Source organism: Dermacentor silvarum, chromosome 5 (genome assembly GCF_013339745.2).
Source record: "Dermacentor silvarum isolate Dsil-2018 chromosome 5, BIME_Dsil_1.4, whole genome shotgun sequence".
NCBI lineage: Eukaryota > Metazoa > Arthropoda > Arachnida > Ixodida > Ixodidae > Dermacentor > Dermacentor silvarum.
The window spans coordinates 47,818,001-47,838,738 of NC_051158.1; the positions used below are offsets into that span (position 1 = coordinate 47,818,001).

The 20,738-nt window shown below is 46.6% G+C and overlaps 1 protein-coding gene across 1 annotated transcript in view; it reads right to left on the reverse strand.

Moving 5' to 3' along the window:
• Positions 1 to 9,194: 9,194 nt before the first annotated feature.
• The window catches only part of LOC119454113 (fatty acid synthase-like), a 115,882-nt gene continuing 104,338 nt past the window's right edge, over positions 9,195 to 20,738 (reverse strand). Inside the window, 5 exon segments of the mRNA XM_049667926.1 lie at positions 9,195 to 9,308; positions 11,221 to 11,478; positions 14,496 to 14,756; positions 16,402 to 16,646; positions 17,962 to 18,204. Of these exon segments, the coding sequence (XP_049523883.1) occupies positions 9,195 to 9,308; positions 11,221 to 11,478; positions 14,496 to 14,756; positions 16,402 to 16,646; positions 17,962 to 18,204 (1,121 nt within the window).

The following is a 20,738-nucleotide window of genomic DNA, read 5'->3' on the forward strand; positions in this document are numbered from 1 at the left end:
GGACAATTTTAAAGAAGCTGTTGATTATCACTCGGTGTTCCACTGAGAGGCATGGGTGCTTTAAATATATATATATATATATATATATATATATCAAGAAGGGAAGTAGGCTTCATTCATACGAGCAGCACGACCACAAAGATTTCATGACAGCACACTTTACACATTATATTAACTGGGGCCTAAGCTCCTCAACACAACCAATTTATGTTAATAAACGTAAAAATAATGAAGGGAACCTTAAAGTCATTTTTTTTGCGTAACCCCTAAGGGTTTCGTTTGGGTACGCGAGTTTCTTGCCGAATAGACTATTATGTCGTACTGAATGTTGGCCGACAAAGCAGTGCCAGTAATTGCAGCTCTTTTCTTCGTAATCAAACAATGAGACACGCCATATAGCGCCGGCTTCATAGCTATTCATAAAACACACGTACCTCTTATTGGAACATCACATCTTTAACGGGCTTATTGATTTTCCCCACATTTCTCGTATTTGGACGGCCTCATTTATGGCTAATTGGGCTTGTGGCCATTTATGGTTACTCCTCTAGAATGGTTTTGTGACACAAGGAGTGTAGAAGCCAATAACGAAAGAAATCCTTATATATGTTAAATATCTGTCGCATTTATATTTGCATGCATGTAACATGACCTTCCTCCTCGTTACATTGCTGCATTCGATGGCTTACCTTGTGCATCCAACAGAAGTGGCGTTTGTGCTCCAGGATAGCTTGGCAACCGTTTAGTGCCGTATAACACCAATACTACTTGACATCACACGCTGCATAGGTTGAAAGTAATGGCAAATGTACGCATCACACTTTTTTATAACACTTATGTAACCACTTCGCAGAAAGTTTCGCTTCAGATAAACTGCAACTTGTGCGTTGAATTTGCGCAACTTTTAATGCGATTCGAATTCTTTGGAAACTTCACTCGGTTCTGTGTGTGTGTGTGTGTGTGTGTGTGTGTGTGTGTGTGTGTGTGTGTGTGTGTGTTTGCGTGCGTGTATGTGTGTGTGTGTGTGTGCGTCTGTTTGTTAAGTCCTCGTCTAACCTACTTCACGCCTACTTGGGTTACTGGGTATTTCATGGTGTAATGGATAGAACATCGGGCTGTGTGCTGAGAGAATGATATTCGAAACCAACCGTCGGACCAACTTATGGGTCACTCACTGGGTGTGTGCCACTCCTCAATGTACATGTTTGACGCCAACTTGGGTCCCTGGGTACGTGCAGCTACGCATGTTCCGCTTTTCACAACAATTATCACGACATATAAAGCATTTCATCAACAATTACACACCCAGCATCAGCTAGATTGCTAATCGCGTTAACGCCGTCAATCGTACCGAAAATATGGATGCACCCCCAATTTCGCTTTGACGCTTAGAAGCATTGGCTTCTTTGAGACATCAGTGGCCCTCACATGTGGATACGTTTTACAACGACGCTTGGCTACTGCAACTGCGTGCTTAAATCAGAATGAATAATACGTAATCGTGAATTGCGGGGATGAAGGGAAAAAAAGAAATTCCCGCAGAACCCATCTCACGGTGAATGTCGACGTTAATGCGATTAGCATTGAAGCAACGTAGCGATCACAGCGTATCGCCAAATTCTTCACTTCTGTGGACGTCTTCAATTTTTTTTTTCTGTTACCGCCGTCTTTACAACTTCTGTCAAGCTCGACTATAATTACCCAAGGAACTCTCTTGTCCCACTCTGTTCACTTCTTTTTTTCTCCACACGAGGCTGCTTTTGATGCCGACTTTTTCACTTGTCTGTAGCGTACTTCTTCAATTCTAGCCCCTTATTCTGCTGGTCCATCCGAGACACCTACCCAGCGGCACATACGCAAACTGAAGGATTGGCCAATAGTGTTCACATGCCTACTTTACTTGTGGCAGACGCCCAGCGGCTCAAATTGTCTATGCACAAGTTGTCGTTTCGGGCACATAGCCAGTGGCATATATACCATGTGGGCCAAGTTGGCGTAAAGAATGTTACACACGAACATCATACCGAAAAGTGCGCGGAGTTGCTAAAGAGTTCTAATCGCGTCAAAAAGTGTAAAGTGGAGGGTACGGAACGGTGTCGCCCTCTGCCACTGATTTGGTCGTAACCTCAGGCTACGGGCAAAACGCAGCGCCCTCCTTGTTTCGCTGCTGCCAAGTCAAATGGCGCCACTGTCTTGTGCCCTCAAACTTTGACAACTGTCGTTTGGCGATTGCATAGGCTACACGTACTTCTGACTTGCGCACACGAAAAAAGGCAAGTGGTTATTGCAATACAATACACGCAAAGTGGTTATTGAAATGCATCCACCCCGAAATGGCGTCTCACTGCGAAATGCGAGTGCAAATGAGCAATCAAAGGAAATATACGTGCCCTTCCTTTATAAGTGTCTTTCGGTAATACGTCATGCAGTTACAAGACGAGGTCAAAAAAACTGGCCGCGTCACTGCGCGCTTCGCTGCAAAGTATACGTCTAAGCGGTGGGGCTTACGTCTGCACACTGTCTAGATGTCCGTAGCAACCTCCCAGCAATGTGGTAGCAGTGTAGTTTTGGTTAGCTGCCCTCAACGACATTCGTAGACGCAGCATGGCGAATTTGCTATTGTTTCTATTACAGAAAACAAGGCTTCACGAGGCATGACGAAGGAGGAATGGCGAAGGCAGGTGTATGCACGGAGAAGTGCGACACATATCTGGCTTCACTTGTAAGGATGCTGTACCCTTCGTGTCACAGTGCTACATAATAACTGTAGAGGATTGGCCAGGAATGCGCCATACCTTTTGGCCCATACCGAACGGCTCAATCAAAGAAAATAAAGTAAATCAAAGAATCCGTTGAATATAATGCTCTATTCCATTAAGAGTTCACTGTGTATTAGGAACACCGAGGAACTGGCATTAACTGTTCAGGTTTTTTTGTGGGAGTTTATTTCTTTAGTTACACAGAACAGAGGTCCACTTACTGGCAGTACCTTGTCGGTCAGCATAGGGGGGTTATATAAGTCCGTTCGGAGGTACTTGCGTTCGGTGCACATATGGCATTTCTATATTTCTATGCACAAACATAACTATCGAGATACTGACCGACCCTGCAGCCACACCAAGCCCGGGAGGGTAGACAAAGAATGTTTCGCCAAAATATATAGTTCCCTGTTAGGTATCTATACACGAGGAACACTTCTGAAGACCGAAGGACACGAAGCTGGAGGACGGGGTCGCTCCCGTAGCAGCTCTTCAAGACTCCCGCTGGCGCACCCTAGTGAGCCACATGCGAAATTTTCAGGGCCATTTACAAGAAACCTAACCACAGACGAAGAACTAAGCAGCCGGCCAAGCACTGGATCAACAAAGTGTTCCTTTTTTCTATCCAAAGCAGACCGAGATGTTAACATAATACCAACGGGCATTCAGTGGTTTTATTATAAAGCTGTAGCCCCACCTCAATGGCTGCAAAACCACATGGATGCTACATACGAACTCGCAAAATAGCGGATGGTATCCAAATTAGCGCTGACGCGTTTTCAAATGAAAATGAAGCAACACCACTTCCTTGCTTTCACAGTTTCAGCACCTTACGCCTGCCTCGTCTATATTTGAGAACATACCTTGTCCCGTCTCCGGCTGCAGTCGTCGCGCGGTACAGTGCTTGCGTCCCCCGAATCCAACAGTAGGGTAAACCAGTGTGCGCGCGACGTCCACTGCGACGGCTGTCTGAGGCTCGCGACGAACCGGCAACTAGCTAGCCCTAACTCGGAGGTGTTTGCGATCACGTGACGCGTCGAGGAACGCCAACTAAAGCTGCTGGCGCTTTCCGCGTAGCGCAGCCTAGCGAAATCCACGCATGTATTTGTGGAGACATTAGAGCCGACCATGTGCAGTTGATATTGAGAGAGATAGAGACAGAGAGAGAGAGAGAGAGAAGGTATACAATTATTTACTGTTGTATCATTGCACCCGTTAATTGAAGCAGTTCCACAACTCATCTGAAACCTGTCTTCCTCCAGCGACTATTGAAAGAGGTATCCGGTAGAAGAACACGAGGAACGTCATGACCGTAAGGCAGCAGGAATCCGCTGCTAACGCGAATATATTAATTCGGCACTACTTCTTGGCGCGTAAGCCAGCGGGCCGACGCATTGTAGTTTTTTTTCTTCGTTTCTGTTTCTTTCCGGTCGTTGACGCTGTCGATCGTAATGACATGGGAGAGGGGCAAGCAGTCTCGCTATCCGTAGCGTAATAACGACTCCAAAATCACTTCCAAATTTAGCAGCTGTGTCAGCTAAAAATATTTTTTTCCGCTGCCAATCACCTAATTCATTTTGACGTCCTGTCCTGAGTACACGAAAGCGTATTGTCAGTGTTATTTTTTACAGCATGTTTTCCGTTACATCTCCGCATTCAGGTGTGGGACAGCTGCCGGCAGGTTGATAACAAAAAACATGAAAAAAAAAGACACAATGTTGGCAAATAGTGACACACTAGGCTACAGCGTATGCACTTCAGTTTATATAGCATGAAATTACGACCGGGAAAGTATTGCCAGAGATGTTTCTCAGCCTTTGCTTTTGCGTTCACATGCTCGCCGCTTGTATTACGTTGTTCTATTATGCGGGGAAATGTTTTTATTTCCACCACTGTGAGGATGGTAAACACAAAACACTGCACGGTTTGTGTTGCCATACCTGGCTAGGCTGGTGTTGGCCATTAGCTATCGATTTAGGTTATTTAAAGGCATGCTAGCGGGAAATATTAACTTGAACTCAATTATTACATCACGCTTCTGCAATGGTAAAATATGCCAGCCAGAATATACTGGTAAGAATGAAGGACAGGTTGTTAGGCCACGTCGAATTTCGTAGGTAACAGCTCTCCGCGACTTCATGCACTTTAATAGGGCCTCTGTGAGTTGGCCGCCGAATAAACAACTTATACATATCGAAATGTTCACCGACAAGATAGTGGCAGTGACCTTACTGTATTGTGCGCAGAGAAACAATTATTAAAAAAAAGTGCATGTAATGTTCGCCTCGTAAGTATCTCTATAAAGTAAACATATCTACAATGTATCAGCGCAGGAGATTTAACAGCTTCTTTGGTTTTCCCTGTATTAGGATTACTCGTTTCTTGGTCAACTTGGCTTGTGCCATTGGGTGAATCCAGCTTATGCACCGCGATATTTTGACCTCCAAAGAAGTGTCAGTGAGCACTTGTCTGTTCCGCGTAATCAATCAATACGTACCGACTTCAAACCTGCACACATAATCTCTGCTCCCATACAGATATCTCAAAACACACAGATCCTCACAATAGAATAGCGCATGATGGTCAATGACTTCATCAATTTTCTATTTTTGTTTTTATACTTGGGCTATCCCATTCGAGGGCCACTGTATCTGGCCATTCTTTGTCGATCCCTCTGAATGGGGATGTGCAACTGAGACAAACATACACATACAGAGAAAGCCTTAAATGTTTTCAGATAGCTGTCGTACATCTCTATGTATGTGCCTCTCATTACCATTATTTCCTCGATATGCGTCATACATCAATTCCATCCTCGTGGCAAAGCAAGCTAACAGCTACAGGTGACGAGGAAGGTGCTTGCGTCACGAGCTACGGCTGATGTACCCAACGTAACCTAGATACAAGCACAGGGCCTGTGCCGTGACGTCTTGCTACTCGGGCCGACTGCCATAGAGTCTAATGGGAATGCAGCCTAGTAAGCGGCGGTGATTTTTGACGCCGCCGCTTTCGTCACGCCCGGCTTAGCAACGGAAATTTCGGCACTGGTAGCATGACGTCATAAAGCAGAGTGCACAGGCCTTGTGATATCTAGGTGGCGTTGCTGTACCTCGCGAACTCGAACAAGCTTTTTGTCATTTACATTTCAGGGTAACGCTTGGTCTGCGCATGGTCGGCGCGGTTCTTTATTGATACTGACAAGATGCGTCATCATCATCAGGCTTTATTTATGTCCATTGCAGGACGAAGGCATCTCGCTGCGATCTTCAATTATCCCTGTCTTGCGCTAGCTGATTCCAACTTGCGCCTGCAAATTTCCTAACTTCCTGTCAGGATGTGTATGACAGGATGGGTATTATGTCATAAATAAACGAACACTCGACGTAGCAGTTTTGAAATGCATTTACAGCTCCAACATGACCAGGAATTGGTGATGATGATAATTTATTGGCATGTCCATTCATTCATTCATTCATTCATTCATTCATTCATTCATTCATACTGACAGCCTTTGCAGGCTTTTACAGGAGTGGAAGAAAAAACGTAAGTATATACATGGGCATAAGTTCAACAACCACATCCGACACAATGTACAAACAAATGCACTGGACAAAAAAAAAACAGCTAAATTACAGAATACACAAGTTGAGGCAGGAACTTGTGCTATTGTCTAGGTGCACTGGGGTGTATGAATGGCGCGAGGCGACCAGTGAAGACATCAAGAGAGTCACTTATCACGATGGAGTTAGGCAGCAGGTTCCATTATTTAATAACTCGAGGAAAAAAAGCTGTATTTACAACAATTATTATGAGAAAGTGGCACAAGAATGTACAGTCGCGATGAATAGTTTGGAGACCAAAGGTGCCGCGATTTTTAATTTATGTTTTGCAGCCTGGGCATTCCGTCTGAAATCAAGTGCGCAAACGTAAGGGCGCTTGTTTGGCCCAATACAATGCGTTAAACCAATTCCAGGCCGCGCAGCTACGCTTCAATATATTAAAATCTTTTGCTGGTACCGTGGTCTCCAAAGTTTCGATCGCGACGGTACATACTGTGGCGATGCCTGCATGATTCGTCGGGGCGAACTGCAAAGTACTGTGTTGTATTAATTTTAAGGTTACCGTGAATTAGCAGGAAACGAAATTTCATCCTTTCAACCTTTGTCCTGCCTTCAAGAGTTTCAAGGCTTGCTTGTTTTCATAACTGGGTCGGTGAATAGATACGGTGATATTTATTATATATAAAACGGGAAGCCAGTCTCTGCACTTTTTCTATTTTTGCTATATTAGGTGTGGTGTAGGGATCCCACACAATCTCCCCATATTCAATGACTGGTCTTACTAGTGCTATATAAGTGAGTAATTTTACAGCGGAAGTTGCGTTGCGGATGTTACGGCTCCGACTCCAAATTACCCGATAAACCTTGGAGCACACATTATCTATGTGCGTATTCCATCGTAGGTCGGAAGTGACTGTTAAAGTGAGGTACGTGTGCTGTTGCACTCTATTAACTTGGTTACCTGCAGTGAAGAAAGGGTATTTCAAGGGTTTTTGAAACGAGTGGTGAGAAATAGTTCCCTAGACTGCTTGAGTTAATTATGCTATACACGCTTTTCATTCTAGCATTTTTGTATACATCTCTCCAATCTTTTTTTCTCTTCTTCAAAGCTGCTCTATCTACCTTGTACCGCTACCTATTCCTGTAACGAATCCGGTCATATAAATCTCTTCCCTGCTCTAAACGTCTCTTGCTTATCTCGACTGCTGACCGGTTGATGCTTCCATCCACTTTAAATGAAAGCACTACAGGAAGGTTCACGTTACCTATGGGTCTCACTGGGTGAATCCCTTCTCATCCTATAAAGGTGTACTGAGTGGTCTCCGGATATTCGCCTGCAGCATACACATGCCTCATCTAGTTGAGAATATTCGCTCCGGTATGTTCTTGTCCTTAGGCAACTGGCTGGAGCCTCAAATAGCAAGGTACTTTCCTTGTTAATATCGCAAAGATTTTCCCTTCTAATTTCTTTCTTCTCATTCTTGTAAACATCCACGGTCTTTTTTGTTTCCATTCTTTCAATCCAATTCACTGTCTCTGTTTCTCTCACTTTCTTTCTTTTCAATTACCCTGTACTTGGATGCCAGCTTTATTGACCTCTTCCTCCATTCAGTGTCCACGCTTTTCAGGTACTGATACTTGTGCACTTTAGCCGCCCATTTATTTTGGTCCACGTTCCTGAGCCTTTCTTGAAAAATAATTTTGCTCTGCGCTTCTCTGACTTCGAACGAGGCCCAACTCATGGCATCCTGCATTGCTCCGTTTGTGGTTTTCCCATGGGCTCCCAAAGCCAATCGTTGAACATTGGTTACAGCAGACATCGCTAAACAGCGCCTCTAGCGGCTGTCCCTGCAAGCATGCGCGTTTTCTATGGGAGAGCGTCGATTTTTGTGAATAACTAATCACAGAAGCCATCGTTCATAAAATTTCTGCCGAAATTGGTTGTACGCGCCTAGCCCAGCATCTAATGCAAGCGGTACCATTACTTGCGGCCGAAAACCCGTTCCGAATTGCGGGCGAAGTTTGAAGTATAGGAGTCTATGGAAACGTTCAAATTTTGGAGGCTTTATTGACCAGTAAAAAGCAGTTTGCGGTGAAACTATTGCATTGAGTGGTATATTCCCGGGGATGCTTCAACTTCAATGACTGCGCTTTTAGCTGGTTGCAGCAGCAGCAGCAGCAGCTCTTTGAATGAGAATAAAATTGTTCCTAAATGACACTTTTCACAACAAAGTCGCGGAATTATTGCGGTAAATATATAAACCTGGTTATTGCCCGCAGCAGCGCATCCAAGCGGTAGCCGAAAGAAGCGGTGAGAACGGGCACCCTTGTTTGAATGAGCGTTGCACTGGTATGCACTCACCTACTGATTTGTTTATAATCAATTTCGTCGTACATCCGGCGTAAGCCATCAGCACACCTTCGCTATCACATTGCCTACATTCACATAATCAAGTATAGATAGAAGCAAATCGTGCGGCACGCGATCGAATGCCTTCTCAAGGTCTCAACATGGCGACACCAAGTTGCATTGCGTCAAAACATTCAAGGATTGATCGTGCGATGTGTATGTTTGTCATAATCGTCCTTCCTCTTATTCCGCACGTTTGATGCGGATCAATTAAATCTTTTGCATAGCGCCGTCACTGCGCTATACAACGCGCAGTGACGGCCGTAAGTCCGAGACGCGCGAAAAGCAATTATCATCATTATGAGTAATCAGATGAAAAGTTCGCGCACACTTCCGGAAAATGCTGGGCTACGATCGCCCAGCTTCGCTGTTTCAAGCGTTGCGCGGCCGAGTGCACGGGTAAGCGTTATTTATTTATTTTTTTATTTTCAGTGTTTTTTCCGAGTTCACTTCCACGCGTTTTTTTCAGCCCATAATCTGCTGATTGATGATCGCTGCACATTCTCGACCTCCTGGGCCCAACGTGAAGTTCTCGTGAACACCGTCGACAATCTTGACCTTGACTCTTCCGTGAAGGCACTGGGAGGTTTGGCAAGGGGAATAAAAATGTTAATTGTCAAAAAGAGCGTGACTATAAGTCTTTTCCCTATTAAAAGAGACTTACCTATGATCTACGAAGTTTCAGTAAAATGCGGATGTAGCAAATCCCGTACGATTTCGTCCATGCACATCTATCACACCTTTGACTATGTTCGGTCTCTTTATTTCTTAAACCAATCACTAAAATCACCATCAAAGGTTAGCTGTGGTTTCACCGTTTGCCTGTTTTCTTGTATCAGGTGTAACATTCCACTGAGACAGAGAGAACGGGTTGCGCATCCAACCCAAGGCGGCGCAGGCCTCTGAGATCTCCGGCCTGGATCAAAACGGCGTAATGTTACGTGTACCATTTTTTACATTGTTCACTAGCCGCGGGATCAGCGCCCCGGTACAACGCTCGTCTCTAATATTTTTATCAGGCGCTTTCTCGCGGAGTAATCCCATTCAATCTGCATCGCAGGTTCATGTACTATTGTTCTCGTCAAAATAGGAACATGTGCCAGATGGACAAGAATGCATCTAAATTAGACTATAAGTTCTACTTATTATGTGTAATTCTTAGATGTCGTTTGCCGTCCAATAGGAGTGCAACGGCTATAATAGACGCCGTACAACAGGCGCCAGGTTCAGTTATATCCATTGAGCTACGTTAACGATGCACCGAAGTCAGAACACACGGGCCTTTTGAATTCTGGTGTTTTACGTGCCAAAACCATGATTTGATTGTGAGCCACGATGTAGTAGGGGAATTCGAATTAATTTTGACCCCCATGGGATGTGACTCCAGGTGAGGGCTCATCTCCTGCTCTAGCCCGGTCGTGGCTGTACACGGCTGTCCGCGAGGCTGAGCACATGCTCAGTCCGCGCGCCGTATTTTGGAGGGGATCTGCTGGAGGCCGAGAAAGCTGACGGCGTCGTGTACGCTGTGTTCCAGCGCGCTTAGAGTTGGAGGTCGCGTAATCACAACTTTCCGAGACGCACGAAGATACCTTCGTGCAGCTTCGCTTGCCTGTTGCATGTCACCGGGATAGGAAGCGTAACAACAGCCGGGACTGCTTGTTTTCTGCCCAGTGTTTGCAGGCCGCAGCCCATGAGACCAGAAAAAGGTTTGGGCTGCTTCCATGGCATTAATTTCCCATGTGGCGTCCCAATGCACCTATTTGGTGGGGACGTCCTCGGGTTTGGGACAAACGCCCCTTTCCCAGAGTTGAGGTCTCGTAATGGCCGAGCCCCAGGCCATAAGCGTGCTTATGCCCATTTTACCGGTAGGTACATACAGGCGGCAGCGCTAGCCTGCCTCCTACAGCCGGGGCGGATGCTCTTCGACAGGGCTGTTTGTGGTTGAAAAAGGGGCGCTAAAAGGCCACGCACGTGATCCCTGTAGGCCAGCTCGCGAAATGCGAACACCCACAAGTAGCCATGCACCAGACCGGGGGACATTTCTACCCATTAGAAAGACCGGTGGGCTTTCGGCGGCACCGGGGTTTAAACCCAGTACCTCCCGTATTCGAGGCAGATGCTCTACCACTAGGTCATCGCTGCAGTACCACTAGTGCCGAGGCCGGCACTGTTTACGAGTATCAGGCTAATGTTGTGACAGCGAGTCTTTGGGGTCATTGAGTGAGATCTGTACATGTTGGCCTGTGCGCGTGAGACAACATGCACGTTAATTTAATTAGTTAGCGAATGTTTATTCCTATTTATACGGTCCATAAAGCTACGAAGCTTACTTCCTGTGATTGCCTAATACGCTGCACTTTGTCATCGCCATCAATGCTTCGCCTTTCGGGCCAAACTGCGAGCGTTTTGTTCTTTACCGCAATGCTGACCGAAAGCGTGCGGGCTCCATTGAACAAACGCGCACCAAGAGAAGCACAAGCATTTAGCTTACTTGGGAGAGGCCATAGTCGGTTGGCAATTGCCTCGTCGACTTGCCCGGACTGGACGGCTTGATGAGCACGGCATCGCCCTTGAACTTCGCACGGGGCTCGTAGTTGGAACCGACGGTGACGAACTCGCAGAAGGCACGCATAGCCGTGGCCACGCCCTGTCGTCTTGAGCGAAGTTTCGGGTACGCCTTGAAGAGGGTGTCAGCGACGACTTCTTCTTTGGCTCCCCGACTCGGGCACTGCTTCAACTGGTTGCGGACCTAGGTGTGAACGGCACAGAGGATACCCAATGAACCACAAGGCCAACTCTATTGCATCGTAACCTGTTTTCATGCCGACTAAAGTGATTGCAGTCCGGACCACCTAAACCTTTCAGCGTTAGGTTTTTTCGGAGGTGGCACATCCCTACCGTGTTGTTTTTTTTCTCGGATATTATAAAACGAACACAGAGACCTATTTTTAGTTGCGAAGAAATTAAAGAAAAATTACACGGATAATGAGAAACACTCTCTTTGTGTGGTCCTGACATTTTTATCTGAAAAAAAAAAGTAACGTTAAAGGGAACATGGAGTGGTAAAATCCCGGAAACGTACCGGTACATCAGTGACGCTAAAAGTGTTAATAGGGAGTTTTAGCTAGTCCGAAAACTTCTGACCATTTGCGGATTACATGAGTATCGAAGCCGTGGCCGGAAATGGATGGATGGATGCTATGAGCGTCCCTTTGAAACTGGGTGGTGGGTTGCGCCACCAAGTTCTTGTGCTGATTTTGTGTAATGCCCTATATTTGTGGAAAAAAAACCACAGTTGAAGAATTGCTAGCATCAAACTTTATAAGCCACTACTGAGAACTTTATTTTGTACGCCTCCGTTTTTGTTCCCTACGCTCCAACCACCAAACCTCCAATCGCCACTTACAAATCTCTATGGCGGACAAGGAGGATTAAAAAAAAAAAATGCTGGAGTGGCAGTCCCCGCAGTTTCTTACCAGCACAGTTGAAGCCACAGTTTGCCCATACTTCTACTCTGAAAGAGGGCCGTGACAGCTGAAATCTGCTAGCAGCTAACATCCTTTTGGTCAGTTATTGCAAATGCTAGGCTAATTTGAAATTAAAAGCTCGAACCTTTCGCTTAAAATATTACCTTTGGCTGTGTATTAATATCATGATGTGCCATAAAATTTGAAAATAACTTAAGGCTTTCTTCTGAAACCAGTGACAGAAAGGAAGACGTCCAACGATATTGGCACGGCAAAATTATCCACCTAAAAAAGTTGTCGCAGTTTCACGTGAAAGGCGAAGCATCATTTGCGATAGCAAATTTGTAAAGAGCTATACGGAGTAATGATATTAGCTTTATCAGCTGTATAAACTTGGACATGCAGAAGCACCGGCAACACGCAGAACTGTTGTCGACGCCGTCGGCGTTTTGCCCGCGTTCGCTCAAAATGCGTGCGGCGTTGGTGACTGTTGCCGGAGCCTCTGATATAAATAGGCACTTGGTGCCGCAGCTAAACGTCGCCTCCCTTCCCTCCCCCCCCTCCCCCACGGCCTCTCGCGCGTCGGAAGAAGGCGCGTTTGCTCTACATATATGGTGATTGTAAAGGAGAAAAGAGACGCCAGCTCTTAAGCGAGCACGGCGCAGAACGCGCGTTTGTTCTCCGCCGTGCGTTCACTCCCCGTGAAAGCGCGCGCCCCTCGCGCCCTTTCACTCGCACATACAGCGTTCGGCGCTCGGCGACGATTTCATCTCCATTGACGTCATACGGAATCTCACGGTGACGGCGACGGCGACGCCGACGGCAGAAATCTACTTTTGAGTGTCCATATAATTGCTATCGCAATAAAACAGCATGGAGTGGGAAGAAGTGCTTCATATATTCCCCGTTATTTCCTAATGATATTGCTTGCCTCTGGTAAGATGGCGGCGGTCCGGCTTCACTTTTGAGACGGCAGCTCCACTCCAGCATTTTATAAAAAATACTCCTTGGTTTATTGTCCCCTGCTATAGAAAACCTGGTGGCGACATCTTGTGATGCTTTGCGCAAATACAATGCGTTTGAATCGTTATCGCCGAGGGGAAATCGCAAAAAAATGCCAGGCCTGCGCGGTAGGCACAGCACAGTCACAGCGTAAGCTAGACGAGCGTTTCGACAGTACCGTTGCATAAGTTGCAGTAGCCGCGATTCGGTAACTGTAGCATACGAATCAGGAAGTAACGTCACTACACTTTCATATGTAAAAGAAGAACCCGCCTAGAAGCGTATTTGTTTGGCACTGTGATAGCGCGATGGAAAGGTCACGCGTAGTTAGGGCTAGCGAAGAGCAGCGCGAACACGATGAGTGACGGCGGGAACAGCAACGTCAATATGCACAACGACATCATGATCGTATTCGTGGTTATTAGCAATACTATTAAAATATACCGGGAAATAGTCACGCATTTATAGTTAGACAGCACAGAGATGCTGCGCGTCATAGGGCCATGCATAAAAATTCTCAAGCCACACAGCTTGCCACTGGCATCGGAATTTTGATGATGCCCTGTAGTGATTAACGCAGTACTGATGGCACATATAAATAACTGAAACAAATGTTTACTTTCTATCGAAATGTTTGAATGACATCGAGAATAGCCATAAACAATGAAACGAAAATATATTTTTAGGAAACCCTTCATGCAATAAGAGGAAAAAAAGAACACCTTGCAGAAAAGTGGAAGCGGGCTTCACTCCAAACCATCCGTGGATTCGTTTGGAATTTTTAAAGGCAGGCATTGTGTCATGTGAACCATAGGCGTATATTTCATTTCCTTTACATCACACGTGTGACACCACTTGGCGCCGGATAGCTTGAATAGGTCGTCTCCTCTGACTTTGCTTTCAAAAGACAGCCGGTCACGTGCCAAATTTCTTCTTCATGCTGAGTTCTTCCTTTAAACGAACAAATTATTGATGCTTTCTGCCAGTCATTCAGTGTTGGCCGAAGACATTTAGCCAGAAACTTCAAATTCAATGATGAAAGTCAGCAAGAAAAAAATGTTCTTTTTCGTTGCCTTAAGTAACACTCGTCCATAAAGAGTTCAGGTACAATGAACAAGGTAAGGAGCGTTAAAATAATAACGGAGGGGAAGTGGCTATTTGTTGTTTAGAATGGGCAGTTCGCTAGATGTTGGCGCAGATGTGGCAGAGTTTCACACTATACATCTTGATAGTATTCGACAACCAAGCCGACGACTGGCTTTTCAGACGAACATAATCCAACATCAAGCGTGCGCACCTCACGGAAGTCGACATCCAGGTACTGCATGAGGAATGCGCACAGCAGTAAAGACTCTTCTTCCTCCTTGGTGTCCGCAAGGCGTCTCTGGTAGTGGATCCAATGCACAGACACGTACTTGGGAGCGCCATCTAGGAGGGTGAGGCTGCCCACGGACTCCCCGGCACTTTGGAGCTGCAAGGCCATCTCGAAGGCCACAGTGGCCCCGAAGGAATACCCTACCAGGTTATAGGGGCCTTTGGGCTGAACTTCTTTGATCCTCTGAAAGGAAAGTGACAAAACATGGCGAGTGCTACGAGAGTCCCCTTGTGGCCTAAGCCGATCCGCCACGATCGCTTATTGGATATGGCTTCGCGCTGATGATCTCAAGGTTGCGGGTACGATCACGGATGCGGCAGTTCCATTTCGATGGGGAGGAATTTCATAAAACCCTCGTGTACTCAGGCTTAGGTGCAATTTAAAGAACCCAAGGTGGTAAAGCTAATGCGGAGGCTACCACTAGAGCGTGCTTTCAAATAAGATTTTCGCTTTGGCACGTTATACTCCAGAAGTTATTTATTAACTTATTAAATAAACCACAGCGCTAATGACAATGAAGGAGCAGAATAGACATACGGCACGACACCGGCCAAGCACTCAAAACATACAAAGTCTGCAGGCCACAGACTTTGTATGTCTGATAATCATCATCAACATCACCATCATCATCAGACTATTTTTATGTCTACAACAGGACGAACGCGTCTCCCAGAGATGTCCAATTACGTCTGTCTTGAGCTAGCTGATTCCAGTTTGCGCCTGGAAATTTCTTAATTTCAGCACCCCACCTGATTTTCTGCCATCCTCGACTACGCTACCCTTCCCTTGGCAGAAAAATGCCAACATTACGTGCCTAGTATAACGTCGGAAAAGGCCAACATCATACTGATCAATAAAAATGAAGACGCAGAATGATAAAAGAATTACAGTCCCATTAGCTCGGTTTCAGTATTGTATAAAGTGTCTACAAAGCTATTTTACAATAGAACAGGCCAACACTTAACTTCAACAACCAAGACAACAGGCTAATTTCAGGACGGGATACTCTATGAAGGATCATGTGCATGCCATCAATCTGGTAATAGAGAAATCTGTGAAGTGCAATCAACCTCTGCAAGTGACTTTCATAATTACAAAAATGCATATGTTTCAGTACAGATAGCAGTAGTCATGAAGGCATGTCATTCCAATGGGCGTGAGGGTGCTGATGGCCGTGCCTCGAGGCCGTATGAACTATTTATTATCCAGTTTTTTTCCTTTCCCTAATTATTATCGAAATCAAAACATTTATTCGCTTGGTAATATAGGCACTGCCGTTTTCCTTTTTTTTTTTATGGCTGCGCGATTGCGCTTGGCGGCGCTGTAACATACGCCGAGACAAGGAAGCTGTCGAAAAGGGGTGTGCAGTAACTTGCAGTGAAAATATAGCCTCAAGTATACGGGGACATGATGGGCGATCATGCTATCAGCTGACCACGATTCTTTCTTTCCTTGTCGTTTAATTCGAGCTTAGCTTTCTTCTCGCTCTCACACGACACCGTAAGTTACGTGCGCTGCCACTTCGGTTGCACCCTTATCTTAGCGCAAGAACTTCTTGGGTAAGAAATTACGTACGAACGGCACAGCTCAGTGAATTCCGCCCCTGATACGGTGTTAAATGTTGAAAAAGTTTGTGCACCGCGTGCACGTCTGATACCCGTGCGGTCCAATGACTTGCATGTATTTTCCTGCGCGCATGCGTCGCATGGGTGCGCAATGCTGGTAGTTTAGATGCGACGATCGCGACGATCGCGAAGCTCAAGTAATGGCGTTTCGATTTTGGAACGGTGCTGGTGGAATTCCTTTTGTTTGACGCAGTTATACGTACCTGCAGATAAACAGTGGCCATCTCCTCGATGGATCGCACCGGAATGTCAGGCGTCCACTGCAATCCGACGGCGGGCACGGTAAGGTGACTGGCGATCTCTAATAGATTTCTAACATGACCCTGGATTGAATGAATGAAGAACAAGGCAGAGGATCCCTTGAAGCCATTCATTTCTACTACGACACTGTCGGCGACCATGCCCTCAACGGATGCCAGCCGTGGCACCTCGGCCGCCTTCGTGGATTCTGCGAATGTGTGAAAGGTTCTGTATGTAAGCTTATCATGAAAGTATTAGGCTCCCGGTGCCGAAAACGTTTCAGCGTTTTTGGCAATACTATGTTTGTATTTGCACATTGTCCTTGCTGCGTTCTGCTTACATAAATGAAAAAAATAGTACAGCCGTCGTCACCTATAAGATGCCTACGTCGGCGTATTCGACGAAAAAAAAAAGAAACCGAACCCTAAAGATGGTCCTGTGATTACGTGCTTATACTAACGGTGTAAACAAGGAGTATAGAGAGCGCAGGTTTTGTCGTTCACGAAAAACTATACCTGCCACTGGTCAGCTTCCTTGGCTAATAGCAACTTCACTGTTACGACCACACATGCGTCCCAAGGCCAGGGGCGAAACGTGTATTGCTGCAGTTCCCGAACTCGCCAGTCCCTGAGAACGACTGTATTCTGGATGTGCACCTCCGGATGAAAACGCTGTGAATTTGCACTTCCTTTTTCTAATCTAATTATCCACTTTCCCTTGTGTACGATCACAAATCAGGAGCGAGTCTAGTAACCTTCTCTGCTTTTCCTTGAGTCTTTGCTTTATCTTTCTCTCTTTCACAATTAAAACAAGCAGAGAAAAATGTACTGTAATGTACATTGTACTGTACACTGTAATGTTTGCAAGAGATAGTTTCTGTTGGCTGCCCAGCAAGGCGTAGCGGCACAGGAGGAAGATGAAAGGGTGGAGGTAATAGAAAGACAAATACAGAGGAGCACAAACGAAGTAAACCACGTACAAATTCCGGCGGTAGCAACGACAGCCGGCAGTGTTCTAGTGACACCTGTTCTTACGAACACCTCTTATTTACAATCCGCTTTGTGAAGAACATCACCCGCCATGGTAGCTTACTGGGTACGGCATTGTACTGCTAAGACTGAGGTCGCGGGATCAACGGATTAGCTCAGTTAAATACTATTCTGACGGTCAAACCCGGGCCGCAGGGGCCGCACTCTGATGGGAGCAAAATTAAGAAATAACGCCCGTCTACCGTGAATTCGTCGCGTGTTAAAGAACCCCAGGTCGCCAAACTTGAATCGGAGTGCCCCCACTGCAGCGCGCCTCATAATTACGTCATGGTTTTGGCACGTAAGCGCTCGGAATTAATTTTAATAACGTCCCATGTGCGCTACAGTTCAGCGTTCGCATGCGGCGAGTACCTCATGCTGTGCATGTTTTGTGTACGTCTGTTAGTCCTCGTTTTTTTTTTTTTGCCAGCACTTCATGATCCTCGCAGTGAATAAGGGTACCAACTATCTCTGTGTTGATTTCTAGGCGAGTACCTGGCTCGTGGTCCGTCATTTGTGACGCCACGGTGCTGCTTCCGGACTGCTGCTTGCTTCCTCCATCACTTCTGTTGTTCATCTCTCGAAGCTCGCTGACGGTGAGCTGCCGGATCTCCGGAATAGACAGCACGAAGTCGTAGTCTCGCTCCAGGGTCTGCTGCACCTCGACGCCCATCAGTGAGTCCATGCCCAGATCGCCGAGGCTTGTGTTCGGGTCGAGGCTTGACGTGTCCTTCACACCTGACGGATTCATGCGTGCAAACATCGTTTCAATAAGGTATATGAGGCTTTTACGAAACTTTGTGAAGTTTCGAACATTCATGTTCGGGTTCATGGGTGTATGTGCTGTTTCTTCGTTGGTGTGAACAGCAGAAATTCGACCCGACACCAGAGGTAGCACCTCAGGCAACCATACTGGCTCGCATATCCCTCAATTCAGTTAACATTTCCTGTAGAACTGATTACACTTACTCCCCACTTCTTGGATATTTTACACTGACGGACATTCTCTCGTACCGGTGCTGTTGTATTTGGCATGTCTGCGCAAAACTTCCGTTCGTAAGCAGTAAATGACTACTCAAATTTTCACGAAAGGAGCCCATCTGACATTGGCTATTGCGTGCTACATTTTGTGTCTTTCCCCACGAGTTTAAATTTGTTTAGGGGCACGGTCATCTATGGGGGGGGGGGGGGGGGGGTACTATAGTGTGCTGTAATGTCAAAACTGTGGTTAGTTGTAGTGTTCCACCAGGTATGGGCCTTCGGACAATCAATCAATCAATCAATCAATCAATCAATCAATCAATCAATCAATCAATCAATAAATCAATCAATCAATCAATCAATCAATCAATAAAGTTACTTAAAGAAAGAACAGCGTAAAAGAGACGAGGATGAAAAGAAGACAGGTCGAGAGAGAATAAAACATTTATTAGTGAAACATGAATAGTCGTTTTGTGGTCGGACCTCCTAGTCCGGAAGACCATTGGCTTTTGCCGCCGTCCGGGCTCGATTGACCAGGGCTTGTTGCTGTTATGGGTCCGAGCTCGACAGGTTTGCCTCCCACTCGACTATCGTCGGATTAGGCTTGGGCGATATTTTCGGATTATGTTGGCACGCCCAGACCATGTGGTATAACGTGGCCGTCTGGGGACAGAATTTACATTGCGGATTGTACATCGTAGGATCTATCTTTGATAATACACAAGGATTTGGAAAGGGCAATGTTTGTAAGCGTTTCCATGCTACTTGCGTTGCCTTATCTAAATTTGGATCTGGAGAGTGTCCAGACTGGCTTTAGGAAATGCTGCACAACCATCGCACTAGATGGCACTGAGGACGACTTCTCTGGCGGTTTCAACGAGGATGCAGCATGGCGTCGACTAGCGAGGTTTAGTAGCCGAGCTTACGGTAAATACAGGTGTGTCAGGTTTTAAGAGTTTTTAAGGCGAAACTTCATATGGCTAGGCGAAACGAAAAAGCGTCTGTCCGTCGCCTGTGTACAGAAAACTATCATCATCAGCATTGGCTCGAGCGTCTTCTTCTTCTACAGCTGGCACCACGGTGTAAGAAGATAGGTGCTCCGACGGCACGCCGGCGCTGGGGCGAGAGAGCGACCACTTCGTGTGACCGGAAGTGAGCGCCGCCGCTAGGGGCAGCACGTGTTCAGGAGGCCTTGCAGCAGCGGCACAAGAGTGGATAATTTCTCCATCAGCATTTAAACACCCATGTGCAAATTTTCGTAATTCACACGCCAAATCCTGAGCAGGTAGAAGGTTTCATGCCACTTACTGTCAAAATACCGTCATTTCCAACACGAGAGAGACGCGTCGTCTGCTCAAGCAGACGACGCGCTGCGCTTGCCGCTGCTCGCCGCGTCGGAGTCAATCGGAATGTCGGCAGAAATATAAAGAGACGTTTCTCCAACCAAATAGAGTCGTTTTAAGAAGGCTAACGACATATATGCATCGAAATAAAGCACCTCTGCTGCGCGTGCCCATAAAAGCACCAGCAAAGCGAGCGAAAAAGTGGCCCCCAGAACAGATGCTGCCCCTTGCGGCAGCGGCGTGCGTAGAGTCACACTAAGTGGCCGCGCCTCGCGCCGCCGTCGGATCACCTATCTTTTTCTACCGTGGCTGGCACGTTGGCACCCGAGAGTTGCACTCATGCTCGTGCTCGGCATGCGCTCGTGCCACTGCTCCCGCGTTCGTCGTCGTCGTCTGCTTCCACAGCTGGCTGCGTTGCCGCTCATCATTCCAGCGTACGATTTCACTTATCCTGTCCAGAAGGCCCAACAGGTGGCTGGCGAGCTCAGACTCCCAGTCCCCACATGGGCGGAGCCACCGGGCCGGCCCCCGTAAGGGGCGCCCAGGCCCCTTCAGGACCATTAATAAAGTTAATTCTCTCTCTCTCTCCTGTCGTCGTAATGGTGAGGCCGCGTTTAAGGGGGTACGATCCATTCATTGTCGCACGTAACGGACAGATTCAACTTTGAAGCAATTTAATTTCGAAGAATCGCAAGCGGCAGTGGCGTGCGAATGGTACCAACCTCACCGCCGAGTAAGCTCGAGACATCGAACGCAAGCGACAACGGTAAACTGCGGGCATACCGTCAGTGACGTCTTTCTCTCCGTCGCTGCCGAACGTGTGTGTAACCTCATAATTGAGAAATACCTAAATATACCCTCGGGATTAACCCAGTGATAAACAACGGGGCCGCACGTTTCAGCTTCGCTGGTTATCCATCTTCACGGAGTGTTTGGGCGGCGATTTTG